The sequence below is a fragment of the Oryctolagus cuniculus genome, chromosome 6 (assembly GCF_964237555.1).
Source record: "Oryctolagus cuniculus chromosome 6, mOryCun1.1, whole genome shotgun sequence".
Lineage (NCBI taxonomy): Eukaryota > Metazoa > Chordata > Mammalia > Lagomorpha > Leporidae > Oryctolagus > Oryctolagus cuniculus.
In genome coordinates, this window is record NC_091437.1 from 44,560,311 (window position 1) to 44,585,939 (window position 25,629).

The 25,629-nt window shown below is 39.0% G+C and overlaps 1 protein-coding gene across 3 annotated transcripts in view; it reads right to left on the reverse strand.

Annotated features, from left to right (window-relative positions):
* Positions 1-8,876: 8,876 nt before the first annotated feature.
* SOX30 (SRY-box transcription factor 30) overlaps positions 8,877-25,629 on the reverse strand; it is a 51,039-nt gene continuing 34,286 nt past the window's right edge. For 2 of the 3 annotated variants that reach the window (XM_051843562.2, XM_008255331.4), the window contains one exon: positions 8,877-9,946. In XM_051843562.2, the coding sequence (XP_051699522.2) occupies positions 9,565-9,946 (382 nt within the window). In that variant the 3' untranslated portion in view covers positions 8,877-9,564. The remainder of the gene's footprint in view (positions 9,947-25,629) is intronic. The other variant, XM_070076383.1, reaches the window with a different exon arrangement.

Genomic DNA, 25,629 nt, shown 5'->3' on the forward strand with positions numbered 1-25,629 from the left:
CATTTTGTGAAAATGTCTGAATATTCCCTAACTATCAATTTATGCATTTGTCACTGTACAAAGCTGAACTCTTTCCTGACAGACCTGGGTTCTCCTCTTGCATAAGGAGAAGCTATTTGATCTTGAGCAAGTCAATTGTCCCTCTCTAGACATTTTCTTCAATTTATTTTTCATGAAATTTGAAGGGAAAGCCAGAGGTTCCTAAAGGCTATATACAAATATGAGAATGTGGTTAGTGGCTAGGACCATCACATCTTAGAGAGGGAAGGAAGCTAAACGTTGGACCAGGTGGAAATCTTCAGAAGACACTTATTTCCCTCCCAAGCCTTTTTCCAAGGTTGGCCTTGTTCTAGCAGCTTAGAGGATTCCAAATGGGTGTCCCAGACACATAAGCACAGAAGGAGCTGCTAATAACACCAGGGAACACCAGGACACAATGCTAGTAATAATGGCAAACAGGTTTGTATTTATTATCATCCAACACTCTGTATATTGACTCTCCACAACAATCCTAAAAGGTATACTCAATTATTCTTCTTATCGTACAGAAAACAAAACAGATTCAGAAAGGGTGGAGGTCTTTGCTGAATATCATGAAGCTCCTTAAAGGGATAGAGCCAAGAGTCTTTCCCAGATTTGCCTGATCCTAAAGCTGACATTCTTAAATGTTGTGCTATAGAATCTCACCATAGGTAAAACTACGAAGTGGAAAAATCACTCACTGAACTTCAAGATGTTGATTCCATCCTTATACCATATGCAGGGATCTTTTTATATGTCTCTGTGTTTGTCCAGACTAATTTGCAAAAAATAAAACCCATCCCCACAAGAACCGAGTTCACTAACTGGCTCAAGCATGACTGTACATGCAAAACTGAGGCACTTAGTGAATGGAACCAAACAATGTCAGATCCTATCTGCCTTCCTGTCTCTGCTTCTGCCATTGGCATCACTGCTCCTACCAAGGATGAGCTTTACCCCAACCAGAGGGAACACAGCCATGAGCAGTACCAAATTCGCATTCTAAGAGAATCATTTTCCACATGGAAAGCAAAGTTGCCCCCAGCAAATATGCTTAGAAAAATCCTTGTGAAGGCTCTGACTATCCTGCTGGACAGCAAGCCAACCCTGGACTAGGTGCTGTGACCAGGAGCACTCTTGCGATCATTTAAACCAGAAGTAGGTGGCTACAAAAGATCTCCCAAGGAAGGAGGAAATGTCCCAAATAGAGGGGAAATGCAGGAGGGCCCTATCTTGTGTGGTGGCAGGTGGTGATGACAGGTGGATATGCTGGTGGCCCCTGTAATCCTCCAGCTATGTTTAGTCTTTTCTTTCATCCTAAACTTACTGAAGATCTGATAAGGGTGTCACCAAGTTAAGGAAGAAAGGACTTAATCCAACAAGTCCAACTGAGGCGGGTCTTACTCCAGGATTGTTTCCCAGCAAGGACAACATGATGGAACAGAAACAGCCTAGAATTTGGAGGTAGAGATCTTTTATGACTTGTTGGGTGGCCTTAGACAAGTCACTTCACCTTGGTAAATCTTCATTTTCCCGATTAGTTAGATAAGGACAATAACACCTATTTATAAGCTTGTTATGAAGACTGAGTGAGATAAAATCGCACAAAATATCAGATACAGTGGCACATGGCAGGTACTTACTAAAGTGTAGTTTCTGTCTATTAATTAATTCAACAAATATTTATTCAGCATGTAATACCTTGCAGGCACAGTAGTTCCATGTACTAACCATAATATGTCAAGCAAGAAATACAATGTTCCTATTCTGTAGTAGCTTCCAACAGTGCAAGTTGGTGAAAATAAAAAAGGAAACACATAAACAAGATAATTACAGATTACAATAAGCACTTTGAAAAACTGTTTCTATGCTTGTATCTATTACTAGTGTAAAAACTGTCCAGTGAGTGTTTTTAAATTTTTATTCTCATTTTATTTGAAGGACAGATTCATTGGTTCACTCCCTAACTACCTACAATAGCCATGGCTGGGCCAGGTTGAAGCCAGGAGCCTGGATCTCAATCTGGGTATCCCACTTGGGTGGCAGGAGCTAAAGTACTTGAGCTGTCTTCTGGGTGCCCAAGGGTACATATTAGCAGGAAACCGAATCAGAAGCTGAGGCGCTAAGACTCAAACCAGGCCCTCTGATATGGGATGAAGGCGTCCCAAGCAGTTTCATAACTACTGAGTCAAACACCCACCCCCTGAGAGGTTTTTTGAACTTTCCTGTTCAATCTCCCTCTGCCCTTTTTATGTGCTGGAAGCCACTCTCAAATTTAGAGTTCAGTAATTACCCCAAGCTTAAGCAGCAAAAGATACTGAACTATTAGCTCTTGAATTGTCATAGAGAAGAAAGGGAGGCCAAAGGAAATATGAGGTCAGTGGGAGGAAAATTCTAAGCTCTACCTCTCAATTTGTTAATCATTCCCTGGTGGTATTCAAAATCAGATACAAATTCCCAGGTCTCATACTCAAATATTCAACTTTTAAGGGTCCAGGATCCTCCCTCCTTCACTTAGTTCTTCCCTCCCTCTCTTCTTTCTTTCCCTTCCTCTCTCTCTTTCTCTCTTTCTCTCTTTCTCTTTCTCTCTCTCTCTCTTTCTCCCCTTTCTCTCTCTCTTTCTTTTCCTTCCTTCCTTCCTTCCTTCCTTCCTTCCTTCCTTTTTTCTTTCTTTCTCTTTCTCTCTTTCTCTCTCTCTCTCTCTTTCTTTCTTTTCCTTCCTTCCTTCCTTCCTTCCTTCCTTCCTTCCTTCCTTCCTTCCTTCCTTCCTTCCTTCCTTCCTTCCTTCCTTCCTTCCTTCCTTCCTTCCTTCCTTCCTTCCTTCCTTCCTTCCTTCCTTCCTTCCTTCCTTCCTTCCTTCTTTCTTTCTTTCTTTCTTTCTTTCTTTCTTTCTTTCTTTCTTTCTTTCTTTCTTTCTTTCTTTCTTTCTTTCTTTCTTTCATAGGTAAGTAATCAGACATGGGAAGCATTACTGGCAAGCTACCCTATGAATTCCACTGGCCAGTGATGTTGAGGATACAGGTTTGTAAACCCTGTAGATATAAACAAAGGTATTGAGGGAACATAAAGCAGGAACAACCAGCTTAGTCTTTAAGGGTTAGAGAAATACTTTCTGAAGGGGAAGAATTTGGGATAGAATTTGGTTCAGTTGCACGTGCCACAGGATACAAAATCATAGTGGATGAAACAACAGACATTTATTCTTCACTCAAACTCTTGAGGAAAGAAAGCCAGTGTCAATATAGTGATCCTGTCTTATTTTTCTACCATCTTCAGCATAAGACTGACATGATCCAAGATGATTGCTCAGATTCCAGCTATTACTCCTAAATCCCTGTGAGGGGCCAGCACTGTGGCGTGGCAGGTAAAACCACCGCCTGCAGTGCCAGCATCCCATATGAGCACCAGTTTGAGTCCCTGTTGCTCGACTTCCAATCCAGCTCTCTGCCATGGCCTGGGAAAGCAGTGGAAGATGGCCTAAGTGCTTGGGCCCCTGCACCCATGTGGGAAGACCTGGAGGAAGCTCCTGGCTCCTGGCTTTGAATTGGTGCAGCTCCAGCCATTGTGGCCAACTGGGAGTGAACCAGTGGATGGAAGACCTCTCTCTCTGCTTCTCCTTCTCTCTGTGTAACTCTGACTTTCAAATAAATAAATCTTAAAAAAAATCCCTGTGAGTAGGAAAGGACAAAGGGGCAAACAAGAGCACAACTTCCCCCTTGAAGGACATTTTTCTGGAACTTGTACATGTAACTCCAATCAACAGATGAAATAAAGTCTCTATTCAGATTTGCCATGCACGATGCACATAGCTAGAAATTTAGGGTTCTATTACTGCCCACCCCCTCCAAAAAAAAGGAAAGTAGTCACTGGGAGATAAGAAGCAGATACCTGACCTGAAACCTGAAGAATCAGCACAATTAGTCAGGGGAAGTCCTAAAGCAGATTGTCTAGAAAGGGAGCACAGTATGATCCATTTGGTAGCACTCTTCCTTCCACAAGCTCTGCTCCTCATCCTCCATATTGACACCCAAAATCATCTTGGAATATCTGCCTACCCCCTAGCTATTCAGTTCTCAGAACGGAAATGACTTCAGCCCAACAGTGACTTCAAAACCATCATATCCCAGAAACAATGAGTGCTTAGAGAAAAAAATCTCCCTCCATGTGTAAGAGTTCTCTCTGATTTCACAACATTGAAATCTACTAAGACAGATTATTGAGATGTTTTAAAGAAACTGTAATTCCAATCCTTTCATATGATTATTTTGTCTAACTGCCTGAAGCTATATGATGCTCATATTAACCTGTTGAGCAAACTGTATTTATGTTATTATAGTTATGCAAAAAATGTGTGAGTACATGGTCAAATATTGGAAAGAATGTCATAAAAACAATATTAGATAGATTAAATTTTTTTTCTCCTCTATAAGTTCCTTTCAACATGGTTTTGTTATTTTCATAACAAATAAAACTTGAAAATAAGTCTCAGGTTAAATAGTATCAATGGTAAGTGTGCTTAAGAATCACCTGAAAAGCTTATTAAAAATGAAGATTCCTAGGGTCTAGTTGAAGAAATTCTGATTCTATACATCTCAGGAATGGCTGTATTTTTATCCAGCACCCGAGTTCATTTTGTTAGAAGTGGAACCTTGAAATACACTGCCAAAGATAGTGTCTCAGAGTCTAAAACTTGACTTGGGACATTATCTGTGTCAAAGCAGCCCAGCTTTGTATTGTGCTAAAAACTCTAGGCTAACACTCCTCTAATAAAACATTCACTCTCTCTGGTTTGTAAGCAAAGTATTTCTAAGCTTCCAAGTAAACTTGGAAGTAAATAAGTAAACAAGTTTTCTGATAAAAGAACCCCAGGTATTAATAGTTACATACTGCCAGGTCTCTAGTAGGACCTCTCCATTCTCTATACTTCCTGAATCCTATCCCAAGCCTTCCTCTGTATGCTCCATACAAATTTACTTATAATCTTTCTTGGAGAAAGAGACTTGGCAATTTCAAATTTTACATCTGCATAGCACAATTTGCCATTTCCAGCTGCCTGGATAATTCAGTATTCATTTTATTCAATAGGGTGGCCAACTTGTCCATGTTTGCCCAGGAGTTTCTCAATTTTGGCACTAAAAATCCCACCTCCTGTAACTCCCTCCCCTCTGTCCTGGGAAAATCAGGACCTGGGTAATTCGTTACATTACACCTTTCCATCACTTAGAACTTGTGTAATTACATATGGCTTCAAAGAAAAGACATGCTCTAGAAGGGGTTGCCAGCCTCTACAGAACATATTGTAGGAAGCGCATGTAAAAACTTAGCTTTCTAAAGTTCTTCCTTTGAAAGAGAATACAGGTAAGATATTGTTCATTTTCTTTCGTTTTGTTTTTTATTCTTGTTTTGTTTAGAAATAAGATATTTCCTTAATGTGGTTTCAAGGAAGGAGCCAGATATAAGGGTGTAGCAAGCAGCCTTTCCCCATTTTACCCCTTTGCTTGCAAATATTATTTAAGGAAAATTTTACTAAAATTTGTGCTAAACTCATCACAAAGGAGACTTGAAAGGTTGGATCAGACCATGAGAATGCAGACCATAAAGAGAAAAAGTAAATCAAAGGATACGGAATTTTTCACTAAATAGAATTAGATAAAATTGTAAAGCCTTCAACACTTGTTTCAGATAGCTTTACAGTGATGCCTTTGGAATTTCTCTTAAATCCTAAAATGTGAAGATGATTCAGAAAGCTAAAAAAGGATGTCTCAACAGAATCTGTTTCAAAATGCAGAACAAAAAAAATTTCAGAGTTACTCCACCCACATTAAACTACTTTCAAATATCAGAAATAGTTCAGAGAATCCCCAGAACTTCATTTTAAAATCAGTTCCAACTATTCCCACTACAACTTTCAAAAGCAGCTCATAATTTTGGCTCACGAATAATCCTACAAATAGCTGGTTGATATGGTGAAAAATATACTTGTGTGAGTATGTGGCACATTTGCCTACTTGAATTCTTGGGTATAATATCAACTTTCATTAATAAAAAAAAACAGTTTAATAGCCAATGGCAATTTGCAACATTTGTAAGGTTCAATTCTTCCATCCTTTATGACTATTACTTAATGCAGAAAACAGTTCATTCAGGCACAACTTTCTTTCATTGACAGGTTTGAGATGGCCAATGCTGAAAACCATAAGTGAAGTCAACGATTTAAACACCAAAGCCACCAGCATTTCCCTAATTGTTTTCTCTGATGTGTTAGTAGGCATTATGTCACCAAAAATGGGAATGGGGTAATGTTGTGGCATACATGTTATGAAGTTCCAAAACACTAAGATAAAACAGGGTTCAATTTCTTTCTTTACTGCAAGACTTTTGAGTCATTACAATGACAATATACACTGATATACTCCAAGGTGGGGTCATGACATGTGTTTCCAAACAATTATTTGACCAAACTTTGTCAGAATATCTAAAAGGCTTTGGCTTCTAACATATGTAGAGAACCACACTTTCTTGCCTTTCTAAACTTGCTAACTCAGCAACGTGAAAGACCAAATCTATTTTCAGTCTATTTGCAGTGAAACTTTTCATTTGCAAATGGCCAGCTTTGACCAAAGCACAGAACCATTTGTCATTCTAAACGTACTGACATTTCAACATATTTTGAGACTACTCTTACAGCAAATGTCATTACCTCCAATTCATAAGAACAAACAAGGCAAGACCTATTAGAAAGCAGCTTAGAGAATTTCACTTTGATCACTTGGAGAGGTGGATGAATTACTGCCAATGGGACAGGCCTTTGTTTAGTCTGTAGATCTCTAGTCAGTAGTTTGCAGAGCTATAAATAAGCAGATACAAGCATTTGCAGTCAGGCATGCATATCTGCAGCTGGGTACTTTTCTAAATAAGGGATACTCAGATTTCCCGACCTAAATTCTAGTGTAGATATGTAAACAATTGAAACTTCTGGCATATGATCTCAACACTAAGGAAGAAGTAGAAAAAGAATAAAAGAGTTGCAGGGTCCAGCATTGTGGCGTAGCAGATAATACTGCTGCCTGTGATGTTGGTATCCCAAGTGGGCACTGGTCCATGGCCTAGTTGCTCCACTTCTAATCCAGCTCCCTGCTGATACATCTCAGAAGGCAGCAGAAGATGGCCCAAGTGATTCAGCCCTGCCACTCACATGGGAGACCATGGCTCCTGGCTTCTGCCTGACCATTGCAGCCCTCTGGGGAGTGAATCAGCAGATGGAAGACAATGTTTCTCCTTCTTCCTCTGTAACTCTATCTTTCAAATAAACAAATAAATCCCCCCCCCCAAAAGAGTTGCACAATCTGAAAGAAAAGAAGGCACCAGAGGAAGGAAGGAAGACAAGTAGTTAGGAAATACTGAACTCTGTTCTGTACCATCCCCCAACCAATCTGTCTATAGGAATAAAGTCTATGATAAAAACCAAGTTTAGTCACAAAGGTGCTATTAAAAGAAGAATGAATCAAATGGGTCAAATTATTGCTTACATTTCTTCATAGCAAAAACATCAAACATATGGATAACCCAATGGTGCTTTAGTTTACATGTGAAGTAACAATGTTTGCCCTCTATCAACCAAGAAATTCAACTTTCGCTCTTTAACCACATCAAAATGGTATTGTGCAAAATAATAAAGAATAAAAATACAAAAATAAATTTTACTGGGGGAGAAAATGGTAAATACAGTAAGTATTGGGTTCATGAAGTATATATTATATTAACAACCTTTGTTTAAAAAAATAAGCGCAGGTTTGGTAAAAGAAATTGGAAGCTGAAAACAGGTTTCTATATACAAATTTCAAGAGTTTTCAGTAATAAAATCTTCATTTGCAAAAGTTATGCAGATCACTGAGAAAAAGTGTATTGATTTCTTGCTGTTTCCCATCATGACTTCACTATATGCCTTATCTGTCTGTGTTTTGCCATGATATTCCAACTCATGTGGTCCTCATTCTGTTCTAAAAAGGTCTCCTCTTTCTATAACTGGGCACCAAGAATTGAGATTTTTTTATTCTCTGTGAATTAAATTCCACATGCTATTAAAAATATTCCATGGTGGGGCCAGCACCATGTAAGTTCTAGTGTTCTACAGAACAGTGGGGTGACTACAGTTCCCAATAATGTATTTGTTCTTTTGTGAAGAACTAGATGTAAAGAATTTTCAGGGTCCCAGCAAAGAAGAAATGATCAGAGGGGCTGGCACTGTGGCGCAGTGGGTTAACGCCCTGGCCTGAAGTGCCAGCATCCCATACGGGTGCCAGTTCGAGTCCCGGCTTCTCCTCTTCCAATCTAGCTCTCTGCTATGGCGTGAGAAAGCAGTAGAAGATGGCCCGAGTTCTTGGGCCCCTGCACCCATGTGGGAGACCCAGAAGCAGCTCCTGGCTCCTGGCTTCAGATCAGCACAGCTTCTGCTGTTGCAGCCATCTGGGGAGTGAACCAAGGGATGGAAGATCCCTCTCTCTGTCTCTACCTCTCTCTGTAACTCTGTCGTTCAAATAAATAAAATAAATCTTTAAAAAAAAATTCCATGGTTTTCAAGATAGTTGCTTGACCCAGATCTGAAAGAGCTCTTCCATTCTGGGGAGTATTTAAGTCACATTTACACACATGTAGAGTTTGGAAGTAGCATCAGAATGTGTGCACATTTTTGTTGATACAAGCTGAAGTCTCATGCAAAGTTAAGGATCCATGCAATTCTGAAGGCTATTAAGTAAAAATAAATATATGTATATAGTATGGAAAATTACCTTAAATGAACAATACTAATGGTGCTTATTTCTATCCCCCAAACAAAAAACATCCAACAAGAATAATTTTGTCTATTTTTTTAATTATGACAAAATAGAACAATGAATACCAAATGGAAAAGATATTGAAAAATTATAAAAATGTTTAGGAACAGAAATGACTAAATTTATCTGAAGGAATTAGCCATTTGCCATTAAAAGACATTTGCAACCTATAATTGTTTATTCTATAAATTAAATTTAGTAACTGAGTTCCAGTTCACTACTAAAAATTATCAGAACATTTTCAAAATGTTACATAAAAACTGACAACATCCACAGACATCACATAAATACTAAACAAAAAATAAACAAATGTATCCTGAGATAAAATAAAAATTCATACTTGTCATGCCAGATACATACATATAATTGTATATATGTGTGTGTGTATATACATATTCCCTTTCCACACACATACAGTTGTGAAGCTTCCATATTTTATAGCTGGCATGCCAAGATAAAGATAATACATGTTGATGTAAATTTCAGCCATAAAAATAAGCTACTTCATATTTTAAATATTCCTATGATGAATTAACAGGACTATACTTCCACTAATCAAAACTTTATGAAGATATAAACTGCATTTGGTTTTGACTCTTCAAATCATGGCTGAAAACTCTTAGCAAAGCATTCTAGCCTTTTTTTCTCACACCAACTGACCCAGATATATTTTAAGAAATGTTTATTTTCTATGCATATGGTTTTAAAATTATAAATTCCTGAGCACTTTTTCTTCTTCCTCTTCATCGCTGTCAGTAACATTGACTTGCTGGATGCTAGAGGGAGTTGATGTTGGGGCTGTGAAGACGTTCTCCAAGGCTCCAATGTCCAGCTGAGGCATGGGATTTAAGTACTCTTCCCCACTGTGGCTATGACTGTTATAGTAAGAGGTCCCATCCATGCTCTCACAATTCTGAGAATCTTCACTGTGTGTGCGTTCATCTGGGTAGTCTCTAAAAGGATAGTCTCTATTTAAAGCTGAAAACATAGCCTCATGTTTTTGGTACCTGTCTTCATAATAACCAAGGCATTCTGGCATTGAACTTGGAAAATTTCCATAACCAAAGGGAGGCCGACTATAAGGACACGTGCTATAGCAGAAAGACACAAAAAAGGAATTAGATCAGACCTTGCCCACTATTGCCTTGCATACAAGATAAACTAAATTAACTGCATTCTCTTTGACTCCTGGAAAGCTCCCAAGATCTTTTCTGCAACCACTTTATGTTTTCATCTACTCTGTTCCCATTGTTCAGATCCTACCCAAAATAAACAGCATAGGAAGTATGTGATTGGAACACTCACCAGATCTTATTACCTACTGTTAGCCTCAGGCTTCTTACCTTTTAACAGCCTTGGTAAAGAAAACTTGCTTATTCTAACCTTTCTCTCATGATGCCTCATATCATGTAAGGTTTTTTGTTTGGTCATTCAACATTTGTTGAATATATGTGTTGGACAGAGTGCTAAGAAGCAATGACAGAGATATATAAGGAATTTCTCAGCATTAAAGAGAGAAGGCTACACTACTGGAGAAGTTTATAGTTTTGGAAAAGCAAGTTTTTGTTGCACTATGCTAAGAATTGACAGTTAACATGCAACACATTCTTACTGGTATTTGAAGGAAGATCATGGGTGGAAGGGAATGTATGAAAGCATTGAGATCAAGAACTCCTGAATACTGGGGCACTGGAAACGAGGATTACAACTTAATTTTTAAACTGACATTAAAAAATAGTAAATTAAAATGTATTTATCACCACAAAGATTGGCAACTTATATTAAATATTGATGGTCTTTTCCAAAAAATATTTTGGAGGGCAAGAATGTGAAGACCTTATAAGATTATGAGGGGTTTTCAAAAAGACAATGAGAGGGATCTTCAAAAAGTGGAAAGTTCTATATTTTGAAAAGCATGTGTGTGGATTTCAAAAAGTTTTGCACCAAAAATAAACTTAGCTTTTAATCTAATTTTTCCATGAACTTTTTGAAGTACCTATGTATTTTACAGTTTTATAAACTGATGAAATTTTTTAGAAGGTGAATCCAAACATTCTGTCATTTAAAAAAACCTGGTATTTTCTTTTAAAGTATTATTCTCCCTTTTAAAGGCACAGAACAGAAATCACAGGAAGAGGCCAAGGCCAACCAAGAATTCCTTGGACTCATGAACTCCATCTAGTGACAGATAACATGAATGTAGTGACCAAACTGTGACCACACTCAGAAAAATCCCATGAAAAGTTGGGTGTGTCATACTTCTGAATTTCTCTTTTAAAGTTAACTTTGTTTCCTTATTTTTTTTTTATTTTTTATTTTTTTATTTTTTGACAGGCAGAATGGACAGTGAGAGAGAGAGACAGAGAGAAAGGTCTTCCTTTGCAGTTGATTCACCCTCCAATGGCCGCCGCGGCCGGCGCGCTGCGGCTGGCGCACTGCGCTGATCCGATGGCAGGAGCCAGATACTTATCCTGGTCTCCCATGGGGTGCAGGGCCCAAGCACTTGGGCCATCCTCCACTGCACTCCCTGGCCACAGCAGAGAGCTGGCCTGGAAGAGGGGCAACTGGGACTAGAACCCGGTGTGCCGGCGCCGCAAGGTGGAGGATTAGCCTAGTGAACCGCAGCGCTGGCCTGTTTCCTTATTTTTAAAAACAAAAATATGATCAACATACTACACTAATATGAAATTCTTTGAAACCCCCAAATGACCCACCTATAAATTTTTAAGTGCTAGGTACCTTGCTCATATGAAATATAATGCACACTTTCTAAAAATTTTCAGATTTCTATAGCTACTTCAACACACTAGTTCAGGAATTTTCAGTTTAATAATGTTTCCTGAATTCTGTGCTCCAAGCTACTATGACTTCGTTTATATAGCCTTCCCACCTTCAAGTCTGTTCATCCACTGAATTCAACAGATACTTTAAATAATAAAAACTACTTTCTTCACAAAGCCTTCACTTCAGCTAGTAATAATTCATCAGTAACTATCTTTTCCAGGAGTCATTGTAGGTTTGGTGAGGAATTTAAAACAAAACTGAACAGAAAAGGTGGAGAATTTAAAAGAAAACAGAAAAAAATGAAAATAAAGGTATTTTATAGACATGGCTAAAATCTGCAATACCAGCACCACAATTATTATACAGGTATTGATATAGTAAAGATAAATTAGTGTTATCTTCCAAAAACAAAAAGATCATTTAAGACAAAGGTAATAAGGCTGAAATTGACCTTCTAAAATCAATCCAATTCACAATAGCTACAAAAGCAATCAAGTAACTTGGAATAAATTTAACCAAGGATGTCAAATATCTCTACAATGAGAATTACAAAACATTTAAGAAAGAAATAGAATAAGATAAAAAAAATGGAAAAATCTTCCATGTTCATGGATTGGAAGGATCAACATCATCAAAATGTCCATCCTCGGACACTATGAGAACAATGACTTGATCAGCCCTTGTCCTGACTGTCGAGGAACAACTTAATATGCTATCCCTTTTAGTGTTTTATTGTTCTACTTAATACCATTGGTTGAACTCTTTAATTAACACACAATTATTCTTAGGTGTTTAAATTTAACTGAAAAGTGATCCCTGTTAAATATAAGAGTGGGAATAAGAGAGGGAGGAGATGTACAGTTTGGCACATGCTCTCTCAGACTTACCCCTAATGGTAGAGCCAGAAACGTGCCAGGGGATTCCAATTCAATCCCATCAAGGTGGCATGTACCAATGCCATCTTACTTGTTAAAGTGATCAGTTTAAGTTTATAATTGATCAAAAAGATAAAATTAAGTGTCAAAGGGATTACATAAATAAGACCAATGTCTGTAAATAATTGATAGAATTAAAAAGGAGAGAATGATCCTATATGGGAAGTGGGATACACAGCAGACTTGTGGGGGAGGCTGAATCCGGAAAGGCCTAGAGGATCCTCCCAAGCCTGCCTCGAGTTTGAAGACCTGTCTTTAAGTTTGAAATCCCTGGCGGTAAATGACCCAGCCCCAGGGTGCTTTTGCCTAACTGAGGTGGTATAACAGGATTGGCTAAAACCCTTTTGCATCACAGCACCCCACCCCTTGCCTGCATGTGCTCTGTACTGCAGCTTTATAAACACCTCCCTTTTACAATAAAGTGAGATCCTGCTTCGACTCAACTCCCCACCGCGTCTGATTGTCCCCTTGGGTTTGGGGAGGCTGAGTGGCGGGTGGCACACTTCGCCTCCTCAGCCAACGTGAGCTGTGGGCAGCCTGCCTAATTCTCTGGCAGTGATGAGGAAGAGTCACCACACAGACTCATAGAACGGCAAAAGCCCTAAACAGCAATCTGCCCTCAGAATCAGCCCTTAAGGCATTAGGATCTGGCTAAAAAGCCCATGAGAGTATTTCAGATATGGAAAGCCAAGACACTCTGGCAAAAACAAACAAACAAACAAACAAAAACAAAAAACCTAAATGAAAGATCTCTGTGAGTGAGATCCCCGTAGAAAGAAGGGGGCCATCAAAGAAGGAGGTACCTTTCTCTGAAGGGAGAACTTCCACTTTGACTATGGCCTTGTCTAAATAAGATCGGAGTTGGTGAACTCAAGAGGCTTCCGTAGCCTTGGCAGCTCATGACAAGAGCCTCGGTGATTACTGATGTCATAAATAAGAGTGTCAATTGTTAAATCAACAACAGGAGTCACTGTGCACCTGCGCCCATGTAGGACCTCTGCCCTTGATGTGTTGTACTATGAGAATTAATGGTAAAACTACTACTCAAACAGTACTCTATACTTTGTGTGTCTTTGTGGGTGAGTCTGTTGAAATCTTTACTTAGTATATACTAAGTTGATCTTCTGTATATAAAGATAAATGAAAATGAATATTGATGGAGAATGGGATGGGAGAGGAAGTGGGAGATGGGATGGTTGTGGGTGGGAGGGAGGTTATGGGGGGAAAAGCTGTTATAATTCAGAAGTTGTACTTTGGAAATTTATATTTGTTAAATAAAAGTTGAAAAGAAAAAAAAATGTCTATCCTTAAGAAAGCAATTTACAGATTCAATGCAATTCCAATCAAAATACCAAAGACATTCTTTTCAAATCTAGAAAAAAATGATGCTGAACTTCATATGGAAGCACAGGAGACCTCAGATAGTTAAAACAATCTTATACAACAAAAACAAAGCCAGAGGCATCACAATTCCAGATTTCAAGACATACTACAGGGCAGTTATAATCAAAACAGTCTGATGCTGGTACAAAAATAGATGGATAAACCAATGGAACAGAATAGAATCAATCACCAGAAATCAGTCCAAGCATCTACAACCAACTTATATTTGATCAAAGAGCTAGAACCAATCTCTGGAACAAGGACAATCTCTTCAACAAATGGTGCTGAGAAAACTGGATTTCCATATGCAGAAGTATGAAGTAAGATCCCTAACTTACACCTTATACAATAATCCACTCAAATGGATTAAAGATCTAAATCTACAACACGAAATCATCAAATTATTAGAGAACATTGGGGAAACCCTGCAGGACATTGGCATAGGCAAAGAGTTCTTAGAAAAGACCCCAGAAGCACAGGCAGTCAAAGCCAGAATTAACAACTTGGATTACATTAAATTGAGAAGTTTCTGCACTGCAAAAGAAACAGTCAGGAAAGTGAAGAGGCAAATGACAGAATGGGAGAAAATATTTGCAAACAATGTAATTAATAAAGGATTAACAACCAGAATATACAAAGAGATTAAGAAACTCCACAACAACAAAACAAACAACCCAATCAAGAGATGGGCAAAGGACTAAAACAGACATTTTTCAAAGGAGGAAATCCAAATGGTGAACAGACACATGAAAAAGTGTTCAGGATCACTAGCGATCAGGGAAATGCAAATCAAAACCACAATGAGGTTTTACGTCACCCAAGTTAGAATGGCTTTCTTACAGAAATCAACAAAAAACAAATGCTGGTGAGGATGTGGGGAAAAGGTACCCTAATCCATTTTTGGTGGGATTGTAGACTGGTAAAGCCACTATGGAGGACGGTGTGCAGATACTTCAAAAATCTGAATATAGATCTACCATATGATCCAACCATTCCACTCTTGGGAATTTACCCAAGGGAAATGAAATCAGTAATTAAAAGAGTTATCTGCATGCAGTTCAATTCACAATAGCTAAGACATGGAATCAACCTAAATGCTCATCAACAGAAGACTGAATAATTGGTAAAGTCAACAACAGGAGTCACTGTGCACTTACTCATCATGTAGGATCTCTGTCCTTAATGTGCTGTGTATTGAGATTTAATGCTATAACGAGTACTCAAACAATATATTTCACTTTGTGTTTCTATGGGGGTGCAAACTGTTGAAATCTTTACTTAATGTATACTAAACTGATCCTCTGTAAAAAAAAAAAAAAGAAAGAAAGAAAGAAATTATCAACTCCCAACTTGACTCTCACTGGGATTAAACATGACAATAGGTCTGATCTGATTTCATCATCATTTAAAAAAAATCATCTATTATTTTTCACTTTATGTTTCTGTATGGGAGCAAACTGTTGAAATCCTTACTTAATGTATACTAAGCTGATCTTCTGTATATTAAGATAATCGAAAATGAATCTTGATGTGAATGGAAGGGGAGAGGGAGTGGGAAAGGGGAGGGTAGTGGGTGGGAGGGACGGTATGTGGGGGAAGCCATTGTAATCCATAAATCGTACTTTGGAAATTTATATTCATTAAATAAAAGTTAAAAAAAGAGAAATTATGGGATATATATACTATGGAATATTACATAGCATTAAAAAATGAAATCCAGTCATTTTCAACAAATGTATGAATCTGGAAAATATCACATTAGTAAAATAAGCCAATTACAAAGGGACAAATACCATATGTTCTCTCTGATCTGAGAGGATGAGTAGAGCACATAAAATGAAATCTGCAGAAGTGAAGTTTACACTTCGAGAAGGGATAACTTGAGTTGCCATTTTCTTGACTTTCAAGGAACAGTTTTATTCCTTCCCTTTTATTTTTCATTTTTTTCTCTTATTATATGTTGAACTCTTTACTTAATGTATAATTAATCATATGTATATAAAGTCAATTGAGGATGGACCTCAGTGAGAAATAAGAATGGGAATAAGAGAGGGAGGAGGAAGTTTGTAACTATAAAGCTGAATAGTTCTGCAAACATTCCTACGGACTAACTTCTAAGGGTAAGGTTTAAAAAACATCATGGAACCCCAAATCCCATTAAGCTGAGTGGTAAAAATGTCATCTTAAGTGTTAAAGTGATCACACTAAGTATTACAGTGAATATATAGATAAGATTAAGTGTTAAAGAGATCATATAAATAGGTTCAAGTGTCAGGTAATTAGAACAGATAGAATTAAAAATGAGGGAATGCTCCAACATGGGAAGAAGTCCACAGAGCAGACTCATAGAATGACAATTGCTTTAAGTAACACTCTGACTTCAGAATCAGCCCTTACGTCTTCCTGGTCTGGCTGAAAAGTCCATGAGAGCACTTTAGGCATGTAAAGCCAAGACACTGTGGCAAAAAATGTTCTACATGAAGGATCTCTCTGAGTGAGATCCAAACGGAAAAAAGTGGCCATCAAAGAAGGATGTACTTTTCTCTAAAGTGAGGAGAAAAGTTCCACTTTGCTTATGGTCTTGTCTAAATACTGATGGAGTTGTGTATTCAAAAGGCTTCCATAACCTAGGCAGCTCATGTCAAGAGCCTTGGGTGGTCACTGATGTCATACATAAGAGTGTTAATTGTTAAATTAACAACAGGAGTCACTGTGCACTAACTTCCCATTCAGGACCTCTGTCTTCAATGAGTTGTGTTATGAGAGTTGACTGTGATACTTGTTTTCAAACATTTGTGTGTGTGTGTGCAAACTGTTGAAATCTTTACTTTTTAGTATAGAGTTGATCTTCTGTATACAAAGTTAGTTGAAAATGAATCTTCATGGAGAATGGGGCTGGGAAATGGCGAGGGAAGAGGAGGAGAGGTGGGGGTGCAGGCAAAGTTGTACATATGAAATTTGTATTTCTTAAAAATATTAATTACCTTAAAAAAGACAAAGGTAATTTAGGAGGTTACATGGGTGAAAATGAGCAGTACTAGCCAAAATGTAACAAGCATTTCTTGTTTTCTGGGCATTGGCTAGGGAATTTTTATATTATCTCAGTTATCCCAATGAGATAGATACCATAAATACTTCCACTGGAAGGCTGAAGGAACACAGCGTTAAAAGGTTAAGTAACTTGCTCTAAGTCACATAATTTATAAATGGTAGGACAGAATCAGGGAATCTGCCTCAAAAACTTTTTCTCTCTTAACTTCAATGCCACACTACTATCTAGCTGTGCCACACAGAAACCTGATAAAATTAAGTAAATCTCAATTCATCTGAGTCTTCAGTGCCAATAGAAAAAAAACAAATTAAAAGGTATCTCATGAGAAATAACTGTGTATTAGTACTATGGAAACTAGAAACACTTACTTAAACATCAGATTAGAAAGCCTTATAAGAAATTACATCTAATAATATGCTCATAAACACATTAATATATGTACATTTTGCTTTTATTTTCAAAAAGAAAGAATTCTAAAACAGAACAAAATGCAATAAAAATTATCATCTACAGGAGAAGAACAGCAAGCAGAAAAGAGACAGATAGAGAGGGCAGTGTTGTGGCACAGCAGGTAAAACTGCCATCCGGAGCATCCCATATGGCCACTACTTTGAGTTCTGACTGCTCCACTTCTAAGCCAGCTCTCTGCTAGTGTGCCTGTGAAAGCAGCGGAGGATGGCCCAAGTCTTTGGACCCCTGCAACCATGTAGGAACCCATAGGGAGCACCTGGATCTTGGCTTCAGCTGGGCCCAGTCCTGGCCATTGCAGCCACTTGGGGAGTGAACCAGTAGATGGAAGATCTCTCTCTTTCTCTAATTTTCCCTTTCAAATAAAGTAAAATTTTTTTTTAGAAAAAGAGGAGATAGAAACTAGATCTCTCTGAATGTACATTTTTAAAAATTCATTTAGTTATTTGAAAGGCAAAGCAAAGAGAGAGAGAGAGAGAGAGAGAAAGAGAGAATCTTGCATTCATTGGTTCACTCTTTAAATGCCCACAAGAGCTGAATCAGGACCAGGCCAAAGCCAAGAGCCAAAGACTCCATCCAGGTTTCCCATGTGAGTGGCAGGACCCAAGTACCTGAGCCATCATCTGCTACCTCCCAGGAAGTGCATTAGCAGGAAGCTGGAGAGCAAGTGGAGGCTAGACTCAATCCCAGCCACTGTGATTCGAGTTGTGCTATGCCACAACACCCACCACTCTGAATGTACACTGAATTGTTTTGACTTTTTTAAAATGTTTATTTGAAAGGAAGAGAGAAAGAAAGAGTCCACCTTCTGGTTCACTCCCCAAATGCCTGCAATTGCTGGGGTTGTGTCAGGCCAAAGCTAGGAACCAGGAATTCCATGTAGGTCTCCCACGTGGGTGGTAGGAACCATCATCCATGTATCCCAGGTACATTCACAGGGAACCTGTATTAGAAGCATATTAGCCAGGAGGCAAATCAGCACTTCCATATGAGATGCAGGTGGCTTAAACAGCTGTACCACAATGTCTGCATCGTGGTTTTGACTTTTAAACCAGGTAAATATGCTACATAGTTTTTAAGCAAAATCATTTCAAGATAATTTAATTCTGTTACTTTTATCATACCTTCCTAATAATATATATCCTAAAGAGACGAAGAAACACAAACAAATCTTAAATTACATTAAATAAATTTTATTATTAGTGGCATTGCTCCTTTGAAACTTTTGCAATCACTATGTTAAAATTACAGATAAGGAGGGAGGAAAGTAGGTAGGTAGATAGGGTCATGAAAAATGTTTACTGGATTAAAGTAAATAAATACTTATGTTATTATCATTAGAAAGTAACGTTTTGGATAGGGGTTCCAAGATGGTAGAATAGGGAGGGAGCTTATGGATCCAGTCCAGGAAAAGATAATTTAATGAAAGTGGAGATTGTGTAGTCTCAGGGAAGAGTTAGGGGAAAAATGGCAGAGGAAACTCTTCTGTAATTAAAGGGACATGGTGGACCTACGTGGAGGGTGCCCACAGCTCGGGACTTCAGCAGCTAAGAGCCTCCGCACCAGCACTGGAAAGTGAGGTGAGACAAGACCACAGTAGCCTGAGACACAGGCGGAAAAGCAGCAGAAAGAGCCTAGAGGGAATGAGGCTTGAAGCCCCGTGGAGGAAAGTACACTAGCCTAACTAGAGGAGAGAAAAAATAAAAGAGATGGTAAGGACACGATTCTCTGTCTCTAATCACCTTACAAAGGTGCATGAGCCGATAGAGCAGGCGCCATTTTGTACGTATGTAACAGCTGCACCAGCTTGGGACTGTGCTGAGCAATCAACCAAGCAGAGAAACCTGACTTTGGTGGGGAGTAATAACAGGAGACTAAGACCTAGTAACTGTATGGAGCTTTGGAACTGGGACTGTAAAAACGAAAACAAAACAAAACAAAAAAAACTGAGGGTGTGTGGGAGAACTCATGGTGTGGCTGAGACTTTGAGTAGTCTTGGTGAGGGATGCCACAAGCTCGGGTGGCCCTGGCTACATGATGAGAGACATTGCAGGGGAATCTGAACTTACACTGAGGACTGCACAGATCCTTTGTGTGGTCCTTGAGACAGAGCAGATGAATATTATACCCAGTGGGGCTAGTGTCACTGAGGAGAAGAGATCAGCTGAGCGGAATTACTTCCCTTCTGATGAGAGAGAGAGAGTGAGAGAGAGAGAAAGACTTACCATACCAAACCTGGGTGTGTCACCTTAGGCACGCCCTAAACCCTGAAGAACTGAACACAGCTCTCTGGCCACACCCACAACAAGCCTCTAGAGATTCACTGAAATCAGACAGTCCACTTTTCTACAGTCATAGTACAATGATAAAAGCTGCCACAGTGGGAAAAAAAAGAAACCAAAGAGTATCTCCACAAATGCAGAACAACAAATGCAATAATTCAAGAAACAAGAATAAGAAAGACAACATGATGCTCCCAAAAGGAAATGACACTTCAATACAAGATTATGAAGATGATGAGATAGAAGGAATGCAAGAAATGGAACTCAAAAAATTGATGATAGTGATACTTAGAAGTAATCAAAAACAGGCCGGCGCCGCGGCTCACTAGGCTAATCCTCCACCTAGCAGCGCCGGCACACCGGGTTCTAGTCCCGGTCGGGGCGCCGGATTCTGTCCCGGTTGCCCCTCTTCCAGGCCAGCCCTCTGCTGTGGCCAGGGAGTGCAGTGGAGGATGGCCCAGGTGCTTGGGCCCTGCATCCCATGGGAGACCAGGAAAAGCACCTGGCTCCTGGCTCCTGCCATCGGATCAGCGCGGTGCGCCGGCTGCAGCGGCGGCCATTGGAGGGTGAACCAACGGCAAAGGAAGACCTTTCTCTCTGTCTCTCTCACTGTCCACTCTGCCTGTCAAAAAATAAAAAATAAAAAAAAAAAATGAAAAGAAAAAAAAAAAGAAAAAAAAGAAGTAATCAAAAACAAACGCATGAACTACTGAAATCCATACAGGAAATGAAAGAAAATCTCTCTCATGAAAATGAAATCTTAAGGAGGATTCAAAATGAAATGAAGAATTCAGTAGAACAAATAAAAAACACAGTTGTGCGCCTTAAAAACAGAATCAGTGAGGCAGAAGAGAGAATGTTGGATTTAGAAGATAGAGCACAGGAAAGAATACAGTCAAATCAAAGATAAGAAAAGGAAATTAGAAATCTAAAAAATTGTTGGGAATCTACAGAATACTATTAAAAAACCAAAAATTCAGTTCTAGGAGTTCCTAAAGGCATGGAAAGAGAAAAAGGATTAGTAAGCCTTTTTAGTGAGATACTAGCAGAAAACTTCCCGGGTTTGGAGAAAGAAAGAGACATCCAAGTACAAAAAGCACACAGAACTCCCAATAGACATGACCAGAAAAGATCCTCGCACAACACATTGTAACAAATTCACCACAGTGAAACATAAAGAAAAGATTCTAAAATGTGCAAGAGAGAAAAGCCAGATTACTCTCAGAAGATCTCCAATTAGACTCACAGCAGACTTCTCATCAGAAACCCTACAGGCTAGAATCTCTAGAGCGTATGCAAATACATGGAGACTGAACAACATGCTCCTGAATGAACAGTGGGTTATAGAAGAAATCAAAAGAGAAATCAAAAACTTTCTGGAAGCAAATGAAGATAACACAACATATCAAAACTCATGGGATAGAGCAGAAGCAGTGTTAAGAGAAAAGTTTGTAGCAATAGGTGCCTACATCAAGAAATTGGAAAGGCACCAAATAAAAGAGCTTTTTTTTGGAATCAACGAAATTGAATCAAAAAAAAGTTACAAAAGATCAGCAAAACAAAGAGGTAGTTTTTTGAAAAAATAAGCAAAATTGACACACAATTGGCCCAACTAACCAAAAAAAGGAGAGAGAAGACCCAAATCAATAAAATTAGAGATGAAAAAGGGAATGTAACAACAAACACCACAGAAATAAAAAGAGTCATCACAAATTACTACAGAGTTGTATGCCAACAAACTGGGAAACCTATCAGAAATGGATAGATTACAGGACACATAAAACCTACCTAAAATGAACTATGAACCTAAACAGACTCATAACCAAGTCAGAAACCAAAGCAGTAATAAAGGCCCTTCCAACAAAGAAAAACCCAGAACCGGATGGATTCACTGCTGAATTCTACTAGACATTTAAAGAACTAACTCCAATTCTTCTCAAACTATTCAAAACAATTGAAAGAGAGGGAATCCTCCCAAATCCTTGCTACGAAGCCAGCATTATCTTATCCTAAAGCTGAAAAAGAGGCAGCAGAGAAAGAGAATTACAGACCAATTCCATGATGAACATAGACGCAAAAATCCTCAACATAATTCTGGTCAATAGAATGCAACAACACGGGCTGGCGTCATGGCTCAATAGGCTAATCCTCCACATGGGGCACCAGCACACCAGGTTCTAGTCCTGGTCAGGGCATCGGATTCTGTCCCGGTAGCTCCTCTTCCAGGCCAGCTCTCTGCTATGGCCCGGGAGTGCAGCAGAGGATGCCCCAAGTCCTTCGGCTCTGCACCCGCATGGGAGTCCAGGAGAAGCACCTGGCCCCGGGCTTTGGATCAGCACGGTGCGCCGGCCGCAGCACCCTGGCTGCAGCAGCCATTGGGGGGAGAACCAATGGCAAAGGAAGACCTTTCTCTGTCTCTCTCTTTCTCACTGTCCATTCTGCCTGTCAAAAAAATAAAATGCAAGAACACATCAGAAAGATCATCCACCCAGACCAAATGGGACTTATCCCTGGTATGCAGGGATGGTTCAGTGTTCGCAAATCAATCAATGTGATACACCACATTAACAAACTGCAGAAGAAAAATCATATGATTATCTCAATAGATGCAGAGAAAACATTTGATAAAATACAACACTATTTCATGATGAAAACTCTATGCAAATTGGGTATAGAAGGAACATTCCTCAATACAATCAAGGCAATTTATGACAAACCCACAGCCAGCATCCTATTGAATGGGAAAAAGTTGGAAGCATTTCCACTGAGATCCGGTACCAGACAGGGATGCCTACTCTCACCATTGCTATTCAATATAGTTCTGCAAGTTTTAGCCACAGCCATTAAGCAAGAAAAAGCTGTTACGTCACAGCAGTGGCCCCAGGACCATCCTTTTTTAATGCGTCATGTTTTAAAAACAGATTTTAATCTTTTAGACAAATTTGAGGTTCACAAAAAAATGGAGAAATATAGAAGGGACCCATATAATCACTACTTCCCCACATGAACAATCTTCCTATCAAATATTCCACATCAGAACTTCTGGTACACTTATTAAAACTGACGAACCTACACTAACACATCATTATCACCCAATGCCCATGCTTCACATTATGATTCACTCTCAGTGTTGTATGTTCTATGGGTTTTGACAAATGTATCCATGAATCCACCTGGAAAATATCTTAGAGAATATGCTTGACTTATCTAAAAATCCTCTGTTGGGCAAATTTACCCTTTTGTCCCACAGATTCTGGCAAATTTTTACAGTCTTCCTGGTTTTGCCTGTTCCAGAATATGAAACAGTTGAACCCACAGAGTACGTAGACTTTCAGATGAGTTTCTTTCATTCAGTAATATGCACTTACATTCCTTCCAAGTCTTTTTTGTGACTTAATAACATATCGTTTCATTTATTTGTTTTTCAATTCTTTCTAGTACTCAAAAATATTCTATTGCTTGCTTGTGTGGCAATTCATTTATCCATTTACCCACTGAAGGACATCTTGAGCACTTCCAATTTTTAGCAATTACAAATAAAGTTTTTATACACATCCATATGCACATTTTATGTGGAAATAACATTCAGCTTATTTGGGTAAGTATCAAGCAATACAATTGCTGGATTATATGTTTAACTTTATTAGAAATTGCCAAGTTATTTTCCAAAGTAGCTGTAGCATTTTACATTTCCATCAGCAATACATGAGAGTTCCTGTTATATGCATCTTCACCAGAATTTGGTATTATTGTTTTAGATTTTTGCCACTCTAATAAGCATTGTAATGAGATATCACTATTTTAATTTATAATTCCCTGATAACCTGTTAATATAATGAAATATCTGAAGAAGGCTAACTTTATAAAGAATATAGATTTATTTAGCTCACAGTTCTAGAGATTGATGGACCAAGGCACCAGTACTGGCTCAGCTCTGTGAGAACCTCATGGCAGATGGCGTATAGCATCACAACTGGAGCCAGAGATCACATTGCCAAACAGGAAGCTAGAGAACAACTAGGGTCCCACAGTTCCTTCCAAAGGCACATCCCCCACCCCTGACCAATCAGATGATCTCCCTCTAAGCTCCACCTCTTAAAGGTCTCACTGAGGCAGGCACTGTGGCATAGCAGGTTAGGTCAACTGCTTGCGCTATCTACATCCCATATTGGAATGCTTGGTTCAAGTTCCAGCTACTGTATGCTGCTGCTTCTCCTTCTTTTTTCCTTTTTAAAGATGTATTTATTCATTTGAAAGAGTTACAGAGAGGAAGAGACAGAGAGATCTATCTCCTGGTTCACTCCCTAGGTGGCTACAACAGTCAGTGCTGGACTCAGCTAAAGCCAGGATCTGGGAGCTTCATCCTGGTGTCCTACATGGGTGAGAGTCCCAAGCACTTGGGCCACCTTCTGCTTCTTTTCCCAGGCCATAAGCAGGGAGCTGGATAGGGAGTATCTGCCTCTCAAATACGTCTTTTACAGCTTAATGGGATTTGGGGTCCTATGACAAGTTTTTAAACTGTACCCTTAGAAATAAGTTCATGGGAATGTATACAGAACTATACGGCTTTATAGTTGCAAACTTCCTCCTCCCTCTCGTATTCCACTCATTTTTTACTAAGATCCATCCACAATTGACTTTATACACATATGATTTATGTTTTATATCTTATCCTTTCTTTTCTGTTTAATACATTTTTCTAATGTACCATTGTTATGTCCTCGTTTCCTTTTCATGTATTTTCTTAACAGTTACCATGTGGATTACATTTAACATGCTAAATCTATAACACTCTAGATTGAATTGAGGCTAACTTCCCTTTAGTATCATACAAAATGCCTGCTCTATGAGCTCTACCACTCCTTACAATGGAAAGAGCCAGAGATAAATGGAGAGAGACCTTTCATTTGCTGGCTCATTCTCTAAATGTCCTCAACAGCTAGGGCTGGACCAGGCAGAAGCCAGGAGCCCAGTACTCAATCTCAGTCTTTCCCACATTGGTAGCAGAAACCAAAGTACATGAGTCATCATCTGCTGCCTTACAGGGTACACATCAGCAGGAAGACAGATTGGAAATGGGCTAACTGGGATTTGAACCAGACACTTGGATATGGGATGCAAGAATCCCACATGACTACTTAACCACTGTGTGCAGGAGCCCAAGGACTTGGGCCGTCTTCCAGTGCTTTACCAGGCCATAACAGAGAGGTGGATCAGAAGTGGAACAGCTGGGACTTGAACTGATGCCCATATGGGATGCCGGCAACGTGAATGCTACAAGTTACACCTTTGTACATCTTGAATCCAGTAACATAGATTTGTAATTATTTGTAATTATTTTTGCACTGGCATTTAAAAATCGTATTTAAAAAAGGAATTATTAATTATTATTATTAATCAAAAATATCATAAAACTGGCTTTTTGATATATCTATATAGTAACTTTCATCAGTGTTCTTTATTTTCTATTATAGCTTTGATTTACTGTTCAATATCCTCTCATTTATCCAAAAGTACTCCTTTAAGATTTACGTAGGATCCGGCTCTGTGGCATAGCAGCTAATACCATATGGGTGCCAGTCGAGTTCTGGCTGCTCCACTTATGATCCAGCTCTCTGCTATGGCCTGGAAAAGAAGCAGAAGGTAGTGCAAGCCCTTGGGCCTCTACACCCTCATGGGAGACCAGAAGAAGCTCTTGGCTCCTGGCATCGGATCAACCCAGCTCTAGCTATTGCGGTCATTTGGGGATTGAAGCCCCCTCTCTCTCTCTCTCTCTCTCTCTCTGCCTCTGCCTCTCTGTAACTCTTTCAAGTAAAATAAATAAATCTTTAAAAAATATATTGTAGGTTAGGTATACCAGTGACAAAACT